Source organism: Crocodylus porosus, unplaced genomic scaffold (genome assembly GCF_001723895.1).
Source record: "Crocodylus porosus isolate Cpor-Errol unplaced genomic scaffold, CroPor_comp1, whole genome shotgun sequence".
Classification (NCBI taxonomy): domain Eukaryota; kingdom Metazoa; phylum Chordata; order Crocodylia; family Crocodylidae; genus Crocodylus; species Crocodylus porosus.
Window position 1 is genome coordinate 30,839,221 of NW_017728948.1, and position 13,018 is coordinate 30,852,238.

Sequence of the window (13,018 nt, forward strand, 5' to 3'; positions counted from 1 at the left end):
TTCCCCCTGTCCCGTGAACAAACTGTGGCACTTGGGTAGAGACGGTGTCTGGCTGGGTTATGTCAAAATGAAATGCATTGGGGTTTTGTTTTGTTTTGTTTTTTTTTCCTGCTTCCCTTCTCACCCCCGCAAAGATAACATGTAATCTGTAATTGTGGGGTTTCTGTGCAAGGCTGCTTTCCTGGTGGCTTGGATCAAGAAGTACAGTCAAGCCACGGCAAAGCGTGGTTTTTTGCTTGTAATGACTGGAAGCTGCGCAAGTTTAGATCTTGACCTAAGATGCCAGAAAAGGGCGTTGTAACTCTAGGAAGGAAAGTGGTGCTGAAATTTGAACAAAAGTGTCAAGACCTGAACACTATTTCCATTATTGCCTCTGAACACCATTTGCACTTCACAGTCACGGTGGGTTTCCTGTAGTGTAAAGGAGGAGTTTGGGTGTTTTTTCATACAAACATTAGATTGTTGGAGGGTAAATGCTTGCAAACATAAATCTTCAAGGATGAAGTCTTCTTCCCCTCCTTCCCCCCACCCCCCCAGACAAAAACATTTGCCATCAGAGGCTTAGATATATTCATGGCCTCTCTTAAAGACAGTAAAAAGTAGCTACCCTAACAGATTGTATTGGATAACTCTTAATTTTTTTTTGCTGCAACATGTTTTGTATTTCTGTGTTTTCAAGCATTGAGCTAACAGCCTTTGTCCTAACATTAGCGATATTCTAGTTAATGATAGCATGGTCACAAAAACAGTTTAGCTCATTATTGAACTTTTGGATGATCAATTTGCTTAAGTGAAAATACGAGGCATAAAAGGGAAAGCAGTGTTGACTTGATAAGGTTCTCCTATTACAAAGTTTAAAACTACTGCTTTAAAGATAAGCCTTTCATTTAGTGCTAGTATGAAGAAGTGATCACTGATTGCATCCTGTGATCTTGTTTGAGTTCATGTTCAGTCATTTTTAAAAGGCAATAATTCTGTTCAGTCATTTTTAAAAGGCAATAATTCTGTTCAAAGTTTCATTTGGTTTGTAATTAATTATTCTTCTTAGGGATCTTAATGGAAATAATATCACAAGAATCACCAAGACTGACTTTGCTGGTCTAAGACACCTTCGAGTCCTGTAAGTTCTTATTTTACCCTTTAACATTATATGGCTTAGTTTACATTTTATAAGCTACAAAAGTTATCCTTTAGTTTAAAAAAGCCCTACGTTCTGCCACAGCAAACTCCTGTTCTACTATATCTGGACTTAAAGTGCATAAGGGGTAGGAAATAACTCTAAGTTTTAAAAATGGTATAGCAGCATCTTTACCTCTAGTTACTTGTGATTCCGTAAAATTATATATAGGGTAGAATAAGATGGAACTTAAAAAAAAGCCTAGTAATAGGTAGAAAATCAAAAAGGAAAATTTTAGTTTTGTACTGAGTTAACCAAAACTCATCTGAGGGGGATTGCTGATTTTTATAAGATATAATTTTCTACCTTAAAACTGGCATAAAATGAAATTAGAAAGGAAGAAAAATAGGTCGTATTTCTGCTGGCTTTACTGAAAATGTCTATATCAGAAACTTAATTTATATTTTTATATAAAGCTCCCTTACAAAGAGAGAAATTAAAACTTTTTTTTTGCATAAATAAAAAGTTGGTATTTAACTTTTGCTTGCTACACATTTGAGCTTAAAGGATATTACTGCTATATTGTGGGTTTTTTCTTTTAGTGAAGCTAAATGATTTTTTTGGATTGAGTTTTTTAAAAAGTTAAACTCTAAAATTCTTCTAAGCCAGAAAATAATTGTAACTATTTTATGCCATGAGCATATCAAAATCAAACTACATTACATGATCATTTTTTTTAATTGTCACGTTAGAGTAACGTATCCTAATTTGCTTCTCAGATTGGATAGTAGATTCATCATGTTACATACTGAAGTGGAGTTTTGTGTCATTACTGCTTTCTGCGTGGTTTTTTTCTGTCTTTCCCTTTAAAGTTCTCGAGCATGTTCAAGGTTTACTTTTATTTCTTCTAATGAGGATAATACTTTTTTTTTTTTCCTTTTGTGGACATGTATCCCAGCAGATTGTTAGGTGACAGAGGTCCAAAACATAATGTGAAATCTCACTCTGAATAAGAATTGTAGTGTTAGTAAAGGTGAGATGGTTTCAAGCTGCCAGTTGCTGTAATAGCAGGTGTTAATGCAACCAGTAATCATACAGCCATTAAAACTCACTATCTATAATATTCTGCATTTCAGTCAGCTCATGGAGAACAAGATTAGTACTATTGAAAGGGGAGCATTCCAAGATCTAAAAGAGCTGGAGAGGCTGTAAGTATTTTTAATTATAAATGTATGGCAACATAACAAATTGTTTTGTCATTTCATTTGTTTCAAGGCACTAGAAAGCCTTTGGGGTTTCTAGTGTTTGGGTTTTGTTCTGTTTTTTTTTTTAACTCAAACTCCTACTCCTTATTGAGAAACAGGCAGTAGATGGTTCTCATTTGGTATATTCAATGGGTGAAAAATATTGGATAAATAGTCTAGATTCAAAATGTAAATTTGCACTTTTCATGAAGAATATTTCATGTATTGTTCGACCAGTTATTCTCTTAGAAAGAGGGCTCTTTTCATATATGCGAATATACCTCTAAAAACTTTTCTGCAGTTTTGAGATGCACGTGAGACTGAAGTTTCAGAGCTATTTAAGTGTTTGTTTAATGTGTTATGCCAGAAATGGTGTAATAATTACTAGTCACAAAGTGTTTACTATCTATGTTCCATGAAATAAGGAAGGGAAAAATTCAACATGTACATTCAACTTGCATTTTTTAAAAATAAGTTAGCTAAATATTTTTGCTGTATCATTTTTTTAAAATGAAAAAATAATGCTTTTTGGGTTTGGCTATCTTCTAAAGTAAGTTCTGCCATTTGTAAAGTGTGTGTGTGAAGTGTGGGGACAGGAGTCTGATTCTGAAAAAGCAAAAGCATAGGCCAAGTACATGCATTAGGGCATGCCTTTTTAAACTTCATTAGTTTTGTACAATGTAGGCCTTTTACAGTCCTTCAGTCCAAACTATACAGGATACTGCTACTTGTATTTTGTACGTGAAAATAGTTTAAAAAAACGTATAGATTACATACTGTTTAGTATTACTGAAAGAGAGCAAGGTGCCTTTAACATACTACATTAATACGTGGGCCTGTATAGAATGTTTAACAACTTGCATACTAAGTCGACTATAAATATAATCATATTTTAGTAATACAACATAATTTTTTTTTAACTTCAGTACTGTAGTATCAGGCCTTCTCTTTGTACCTTTCTCTGAAGCATGCATTTGGGCTCAGTTTATTCTTCTTCCTCAGCATACTCCTATTCCCTGTAGTTATTCCTACTTTACAGTACTGTGAGTGAGAAGAATCAGGCCTGTGGTGTCTTCCTAATTTATGCTTCATGCACTGCATCCACAGCTGCTGCCTGTAATTTGTCATGTGTCTACATACAGTTAGTAGAACTCTCAACTAATTAAACTGATAGTTGGCAATTCAACTTTTATGGAATATAGAAATACATAAATTGCAAATTATGATAGAGAATGTCATTGTTTAGTTTCAAGTTGAGGAATGAGCCTTAAAAAAGAAAAAAAAATCCTGTTATGTAATACAGGATCTGGAGGGTTAGTAGCCTTCTAGAATTCCTGCTTTAGTACAGTTGGGAAAAAATGAACTGAACAAAACCAAAACAAAACAATCCCCCCAAAATACATGTTCCTAAACCTTGTTTTAGGACCTGTATTTCCAGAAAAACAGAAGTCTAATTCATATTGTTAAATTAAGTTATCAGGCTTTGAATATTCTGTAGCCAACAACACACCTGAAACTACCTAGATAATTCGGTAAGTATTTAGTATCTTAATCACTGTAGCTTAAAATATTGTGTGAATATCCAGTAGGAAGGTTCTTTCATGTACAATAAAATAGCAGTATTTCCAATAGAGTCTAAATTTTGAATTACGTGCCCTAAATATTATTGAGCATTATGTTTTTTTTATCAGAATTGTGTACACATTAACAAATGTATTGGCCACGTTTATGTAAAAATCTAGCACACAAGTTGGTGGAGCTTTTTAACTTTTTCCTTTTGGAGTCTTAAACAACTCCCTTTTGTTAACATGACTATTTGGATACTTTTATTTTTTTTCAATGTTATGAACAGAAAGCACATTTTAAACAGGTGCTGGTAAAAAAAAAAAAGGAGATGGGGGAGGGACTCAGTTTTATGACCATCTTCAACAGACAAATGGAGAACTTTATCTCATTCGGAAAACTGACCAAGAAATACCAATGTGACCTTTAAGTTTTGTACACCTACACAAAACTGAACACCGATGTTAACAAAACACCTTTAGATGGTGTTGGTTGGGGTTTTTTTTATTTGTTCTGCTGAATTCAGTTTAGGTGTTCTTAAGCAAAGGCTTGTAATTTTGAATATATATTCAGGGTCTCTTTAAATTACCCCAGCTGTTGGCTCAGAGCAAATATTTCATATTTGTGAGGAAAAGCTGAGAAAATTCTTTTTGTTTACAATTGCCAAGTCCATCTGATGGAGGCACATTGTTATCTGACAGCCAATTCATCTCCTTGGGATTCTGGAATTCAAAACCATTTCTTAGGAAACTTGCGGATACACTCTTCAAATATTTCCTTTTTATACATTAGAAAGCAAGGATACTGTGTTAAATGGAGAATGCTACATTTTTTGGGAAGTTCAGCTATTATTAAACCACTTTTGATGCAATTCATTTGTTTAATATGGCTAACAGAAGTCCCAGAAGTAACTTGTGTTTATTTTTTATTACTTAACCATACATATTTTTTTTTTCTGTCAAATGGGTCTCTCTGTGCCCATGTTAAGGGTTGGGAATGTTTAATGAACATTCCTATTAAGCGTCTGCATCTCCATGCTTCCTGCCTCCCATTCCTAAATAAGATGCAGATCTCTACAAATGTTTTTTCTGCTGAGGCTCTTGAACCTGCTACCCAGAGCTTCCATGAGTAGTCCTTTACACCAGTGATCCTCAACCAGGGAGCAAGATGCTTTGCAGGGTGCCACAGGAAATGTGTAGAGATAACCAGATAAAGGCAGGCTCAGGCTCTAGCTATGAAGAGTTAAGAGCATGTGCCTCTTGGCAAGGTGTGTGGGTGGGAGCTTCTCTGCTCATACTGCTTGGGCCCTCTGGAAAAGGGTTAGCACTGTAATAAATTAGCTCTTGAAATGGAGTGCTGCTCAATTTACAAAAATTGTGGAGGAGTGCTTCAAGTCTAATGAGGGGTGCCTTGATTCTAAAAAGGTTGAGAACCACTGCTTTACACCAGGGGCCCAAAGACTTTTATGTAGTTGACTGGGTGGGCAGGATTGTCCAAGCATTGGCTTATAGATTTAACTGTGCCAAATGCCAAGTACCCTTAACTTCAGAAGACGTGAAGTGGGAGTTAAAGGTATGCAGTGCCTTGCAAGATCCGGCAGGGGGAGAGCGTAAGAAAAATACACAATTTTTGAACCCCTGTTCTAAAAATAAAAGATTGAAAACTGATAATGATGCATAGGCATAACTTGGATCAAATAACATCTTTTAACAATTTAACTTGCATATAAACATAATACAGCTTTATTTACAAAATTGCTGTAATGCGTTATACACAAATTATATTGCATATGTAAAAACTGATAGGATCCTATGTACTCCTTGTCAAGATAACTCTGCATGCTATGGCATTCTTGTGAAACTTAAAGACATTTATTGGTAGTTTCAGATTAAAAAAATTAAAAAGGACTGTTTACTTTATTGAAGCAAAAAACCAAAATATTACAATCATTAATGGAGTTGTGCCTGCATTTTGTATTACATGCATTTTAATGTATGCGATATCAACTTTCTCAGTCTTCAGCTGGCTGCATATAATAGTACTGGGAATACCTCACTGCATTTTAGAAGGTGGTGGAAATATGGTAGGAGTGAAAACTGGAAAGTTTAGCAATCAGGGAGGAGACATGTCCAAGCAAAGAAAGTCACCTGAACTGTTCAAGCAAACATTGTTCTTCTGTTTAAAAGTGATCAGTGAAATTGCTAACTATGGGGGCACTTGAAACAACTATTATTAAACTTCAGGGATCACACTTATACTGGTGAATGGGACAGTTTGCACCTGTTGACCATTTTTTTAAGGCTGTGCACAAATTAGGGGAGAAATTATTGCACTTGCTAACATTTGGTTTGCATTTACAAGACTTTCTTCATAAATATAAAGGGTAACAATGTACCCTCATTCATAATTGGGCTGCATGTGGTGAAGTTACTTGCTGTGTACCAGGGCCTAGGAAGAAAAGATGAAGTAGCCTATAACTTTTTTCTTAACGAATATCTGGATTGTAGAAAACAGTAACTTGCCAGAAGTATCACATTCTATTGCATAATAGTTGGGACCAGGAGAAAAAGTCTTTTTTTTTTCCCCCCTTAAATCACTGACAAGGATTTATAAAAAGGCAAAAAAACCCTTTCTTTTACTGGTTTATATGACAGTACTTATATCTTAATACTTAACTCTCTTCTGTACTCCTTGCTTTACCAAAAAGAGATCTGGCAGCTAAACATTTGAGCTGAACAAAATCCTTTCTAGTGAATTGGACCCTTTTTCCCAGATGATGATTCCAGAGTTGTCTGGAAAAATCTGTTGCTATCAAAAGTTCTTCTGAACAGTGGTGGAAATCTAATAGATGGATGTTACTTGTATTTGTTAGGCTGGGTTTTTGAGGGGGGGGGGTTTGCTATAGCTGAAGTATTGGGAAATGAGATATTCTACGTGGGGAAGAGATAACTATTACAATTCAAAAAGCTCACCTATGTAAGTGACACTTATAGTTCCTTCATTTCCTAATATCTGAAGATTTCTAGATGTAACAGTTTCTCAAGACTTCAGATTTCCATTACAAAGATCTATAATATGGTAGCGAGCTGAATTAGATCTAGAGAAATCACTGTTGTCTTTCTACTGATGTAGAATGGTAAAACTTGCCCTCTGGGCTTTGATTCTGCAAATATCTTTTAAGTCAACGCACATGTTGGACATAATTCCCATTTTCTCCAGGGAAATCTAACCAGAAAGTCTAATCTAGTAATTCATGGGGCAGAATAATCTGACTATATGTGATTTCCACCTCCCAACAACAACAACAAAAGCTCCTGTTGTTTGAAAAAAGAAAAGAAAAAAGATTTAGGCATATAGAGATTTTTAGACTCTACATTTGGAGTCTGCCTTTTTTACAGAGGACATTAAAATGTTAAACCAGTAAGATTATCCAGATATGATGGTTAACATCCAAAGTATGCTAACTATGGGGATGGATGACTTCAGTGGAGGAAACCGTAGGCTGCTGAGAAGAACTAGCTGTTAAAATTCTCCCTTTTCTAAACACTGAGTGAGAATGTGGTAGGGACAGCAATAGCTCTTTAAAAGGATGATTAAGGAGCTGATCTTATGCAGGTGAATAACTGGATTCACAGGAGTCCTATTGACTTCCGGGGGCTATGCACAGGATTAATTGAGTGCATTAATACTTGCTGGATTGGGCCCTGGAAATTAAAATGGTATTTGCTTGAGGGCATTCAAAAAGTCTGAGCCTGAATTGATTCCATTTTTGCGGGTTAGTTTAACCTGGCTAGGCTAAATCAGTTTCTAACTGCACAGACATCCCAGATATATGCAGGTATGTGCCTGCAGTGGCTCAGGCTAGATGCCAGGGGTCACTAGAGCATCCCTCCCTTCCCTTCCATAATGCTGAGCTGAGGGGATTTTGGCCAGGCGGAGGCAGGAGGCTCTGAGTAGAGAGGGGTTCCTCCATTCTTTCCTCCCCTCTCCCACCAGCCCAGCAGGGAACTGATAACAGTGTTTATCACCCCTAGCTCAGTGTTTATCACCCCATTAACAACACAAGGGAATGTGCAAGAGCAGCCTGCAGTCTCTGCCAGAGCTCCAACCAGGGAGCATAGGGGAGGGGCCAAGTCTGCTGTGGAGCAGAGAGCCCCACTAAGCCCAGAGAGCATGCTGGGATGCTGGGGGAGTTTGGTTTATCTTAAACTTAGGGAGGGGTCTGGGACAGACATTGCGTAAACCAGTTTGAGCCAAATCAGTTAAGTTTAATACTACATTCAATCTGGTTCATCTCAAACTGGTTTCAGCCATTTTCAAACTGGTTTATGTGCACTGAATATCTGTTCTGTTACAGGTTTAAACCAGTTTCTGATCACTTAAACTGGTTTTTGTGTAATGTCTGTCCCTAGCCTTGGTGTTTTACATACCACTTCATAGTTTAGTAACTCCAAGGTACTCTTATAGAAGGAATTAACATGAAATATTGCTAGTAAACTTGCTGATATACTCAATTATTAAAAAATAAGATGCAAAGTTATTCACCTGAATCTGTTTTGCAGAGTTAAATATCATGATAATGTTGTAAGCTTTCAAATTCTGAGCTTGAATTAAGAATGCTGCCATGGGTGAACATAAAAGCTATTTCAGGTCCTTGTTTCTTGAAATTCAACAAAGTTAGTTAGGTTTATATATTATATATAGATTTGATAGCCTTTGGAAAAATGTCTTTTTAATGAAACATCTAGTTCTTTTACAATACTTGGATTTTTATTCTAGTCATTCAGTTGTGTTGCAAAGTTCAGGCACTTATTTCTGAAGTAATGCATTTTTAAGCATTACTTGGTCAAAACTTTTAGATTCAGCTTGGTTAGGGAGTGGAGTATCTTTTTTTTTTTTTATTTAGAAATTCGGGAATGAGCTCCCATACCCAAAACTGCATTAATACCATTTCCTTGAACTAATGACTCATGAACCATTTCCTTGACTAATGACTTCTGGAGGGACTGGACGTATTTAAATCAGCTGGTTCTGATGATCTCCACCCCAAAGTGCTGAGGGAATTAGCAGACGTCATTGCGGGACCCCTGGTATGGCTTTATGAGCACTCATGGTGCTCTGGCATGGTGCCAGAGGACTGGAAAAGGGCCAATGTGCTTCCCACTTTCAAAAAAGGGAGGAAGGAGGACCCAGGAAACTATAGGCCACTTAGTCTTACTTTGATCCTGGGTAAGCTTTTTGAGAGAATTATCCTGGCACATGTCTGCGAGGGGCCAGCAGGGCAGATTATGCTTAGGGGCAACCAACACAGGTTCATTAGAGGCAGGTCCTGTCAGACCAACCTGGTGCCCTTCTATGACCAGGTCACAAAATCCTTATATACAGGTGTAGCAGTGGACATTGTTTTTCTGGACTTTAGGAAGGCCTTTGACACTGTCTCTCACCCTATTCTCATTTAAAAAAAAAAAAAATAGGGGAGTGTGGCGTTGATACCTGCACAGTCAATTGGGTCACTAACTGGCTGAAGAGCTGCACCTAGAGAGTGGTGGTGGCTGGGTCATTTCCAACCTGGAGGGATGTGGGCAGTAGGGTTCCACAGGGCTCGGTCCTCGGGCCTGCACTGTTCAACATCTTCATCAGCGACTTGGACGAGGGGGTAAAAAGCACCCTGTTCAAATTCGCAGATGACACTAAAATGTGGGGAGAAGTGGGCACGCTAGAAGGGAGGAATAGGCTGCAATGAGACCTAGACAAGTTACAGAGGTGGGCTCATGAGAACAGGATGGGTTTCAACACTGAAAAATGCAAGGTGATGCACCTGGGGGAGAAGAACCAGCAGCATACCTAGGGGCTAGGGAACTCCCTTCTCATCAGTGCAGAGGCAGGAAAGGATCTTGGAGTCATTGTTGATGCCAGAATGAACATGGGCTGATAGTGTGGGGATGTGGTGAGGAAGGCCAACAGTACCTTGTCATGCATCCATAAATGCATCTCAAGCAGGTCCAAGGAGGTGATCCTCCCCCTCTGTGTGACTCTGGTCAGGCCACCGTTGGAGTACTGCATCCAGTTCTGGGTGCCGCACTCCAAGAGGGATGTGGACAACATGGAGAGGGTCCAGAGGAGGGCCACTCACATGATCAGGGGCAGCAGGGAAGGCCCTATGAGGAGAGGCTAAGGGACCTGAACTTGTTCAGCCTCCAGAAGAGAAGGCTGAGGGGGGATCTAGTGGCCTGTTGCCTGCTGGTCCCCTCTGACTCGCTTGTATTAGGAGAGTCCCTGTTCCCCTGAGCATTACCCGGAGTGACTAGAAATAATGGTCACAGGCTGGCAGAGGGTAGATTCAGATTAGACACCAGGAAGCGCTATGTCACTGTCAGGGCAGCTAGGATCTGGAACCAACTTCCAAGAGAAGTGGTGCTGGCTCCTACCCTGGGGGTCTTTAAGAGGAGGCTAGATGAACACCTTGCAGGGGTCATTTGACCACAGTATTCTTTCCTGCCATGGCAGGGGGTCAGACTTGATGATCTGCTCAGGTCCCTTCCAACCCTACCAACTATGAAGAGAGTAGTTGCATGAAAATGTGAGAGACTCAGTAGCACTAAAAGTCACTAAAGCTGTTCTTATTCTGGGTGAATAATTTAAAATGTAAACTGATACACTGTTATAGCCCATACTAAGTAAACAGGTAGCCATAAGGAAAGAAAATCTAACTAAGAACAGTACTTTGTTCTGTTTCCTAATTTTGTATCTAGAAACAAAATCACATTGTTTGTATTGCCAGAGTGTAACCCTAATCTTTTGTTTAAACGTTCATATAACTTGAATTTTAAGTCTGATACTGCATTCAGAGGTTGTATGGTACCAGATTCTGAAGATATGAAAAATGGTCAAGGCTAAAGATACCGGATGTGGTTAGGATGGCCTTATCTGAGACTAGAATAGAGCCTGAAAAATGCATGTGTTCTGTATTAGCAGCTATCAGATTATATTGCCAAAATATAAATGAGTTTTCATTTCTGTATTTCCAAAGTTTTGAGTGAAAATCTGACTTTATAAAAGCATGAATGGTTGGATATATTAAACAGTTTCTTAGTATAAGATGAAAACAAACCCCTATTGATTAACATTCACTGTTAGAATTATAAAATCATGTGAGAAGGGGAAAGGTCAGTAGCACTTAACAGAAAATAAAGTTTTGGAAAAACCTATGAAGTTAGTCTACATGAATTCTGAAGGGGTGGATGGTGGATTAAGATGCTTAATGGACCCTAAAATAGAAAAAATACAGAGGAAATATTATGGTAAATCTTGTTAAGGATATGTTAACCTACCTATTTGTTCAGTCACTGGGGAAGGGGAAAAACAGAGGAAGGGTTAGAAAACTGTTCAGTGACTGTCTGAGTCTTTGTGTGTGTGTGTGTGTGTGTGTGTGTGTGTGTGTGTGTGTTTGTTTTTAAAGGGTTTTGTGGGTACTGTTTTCATAATATAATGAATATATAAAATAGAAGAACATTATTTCTCTTCCGTCCTCCCCCAGATTAGTACTACTATTAAAAAAAAAAAAAATGTGATTTATGTCAGGGTCAGTGGGTAAGTTTTCATAGTAATGGTCATGAGCTTCAACTGTTGACTGGTATTACTTTACTTTTCCCTGCCATAATGGACACAGCCTAAAGATGAAATAGATCTATATGGCGACATTTCATCAGGATCGTTCCATGACATAACTTTGCTGCATTTTACCCAAGACACTTGAGTTACAAGCAGGCAAATGAGTGAAATTCTTTATAAAGAGAATCATTATGAACTCTGAGTTCTCTCAACAGGATTGAGAATTTTGTGTGCTCTTGTGTCTGATAATTTCAGACTTATTTTAAATGTCTGAATTACTACTTTTTTTGGTTCTGAGCCTTCAGGGTTCATGTTTCAAATTTTCTTTTGCTACCAGAATAGGTAGAAACATACTTTTCTATTGAAATAGGTTTGGGTTTTTGTGTGCCCTGGCTGCTAGAGTCATAGGATCTTGCAGGGGGAAAAGCAAGTGCTGGGAAATTTAAAGTACCTTGGTTAGGTGGCATAATTAACTCTGTATCTGAGTTGTATCTAATTTGTTTTCTAAGTCTCAGGAACAAAGAGGAATAATCAAGATGAGGGTTCAGAAGTTTAGGGCTAGAAAAATTGGGTTTTTAATTAAAACTGTTTGTATATTAACTGTGCAGCAGTTATCTCAGTTCCATAACTCATGTGTTATTACTATGGTTGTTGCACTTGTTAATTTTATCAAAAGTAATTGATAAAAGAAAGTGTATTGCTGTCTTTAAGTACTTTGCGCCACTAGTACTTTAACTTCTCGCAATTTTAGTTCTAGCCTTACTCGCATTGTTTAGTAATTCCTTAAGAAGGGGCTATTTTTGGGTTTTCTGTTTATGGTAGTATATTTTTACTCAGAATTTATTCTACCTCCCTCTTACCCCGACGGCAAAGTAGGTCTCTACTTAGTATATCAAAGTCTCTTTTAATTTCACATTCTCTGTTTGATAATGAGACTCCATCTTTTTACTTGGTAAAAATATGTTCTGAATTAAACCCTAATTGTTGCAATGAAATAGGGGATGTTTTGCTTAATAAAACTAGATGAGGCAAGCCCTGTTTTTTTAACTGGAGATCTTGTAAGCAATTTTTTAAGGTATAAAATTGTATTTTCTAGACTTAAGCAGTTTTGACGTCTCTCCTTCTAATTGAAACATTTTTATTATATTTGTGTTTTGAGTAGATTTTATAATCCCTTAAATGCTTAAGGTGGCACTCTAGAGAATCAGTGCTCAAAGGATTAATTCTCCCAGACAGTTGTTGTAGGTAGCAGAAAAGTAAATGAGTTCAGGTATAGAATATGGTGTTGAACAGGCCCGAAGGGAGAAAACAGTTATTTCTTGTTAATCACGGATGTGAAAACTCCTTCTCTTAGCTAATCCTACATGGTTTAAGGGCAGTACATAGCACATTCCTTATCTTGGAGCAGGGAGGAGCCCAAGAAGCCTGTGGTGCTAATCGCTTTGCAAAGGAATGCAGACTCTATCTCACATACTTGTACAGC

General features: G+C 37.7%; 1 protein-coding gene across 3 annotated transcripts in view; it reads left to right on the plus strand.

Annotated features, from left to right (window-relative positions):
* Positions 1 to 1,029: 1,029 nt before the first annotated feature.
* SLIT2 (slit guidance ligand 2) overlaps positions 1,030 to 13,018 on the plus strand; it is a 446,646-nt gene continuing 434,657 nt past the window's right edge. For 2 of the 3 annotated variants that reach the window (XM_019552853.1, XM_019552854.1), the window contains exons 1-2: positions 1,030 to 1,120; positions 2,254 to 2,325. In XM_019552853.1, coding sequence (XP_019408398.1) covers positions 2,261 to 2,325 — 65 coding nt within the window. In that variant the 5' untranslated portion in view covers positions 1,030 to 1,120; positions 2,254 to 2,260. The remainder of the gene's footprint in view (positions 1,121 to 2,253; positions 2,326 to 13,018) is intronic. The other variant, XM_019552852.1, reaches the window with a different exon arrangement.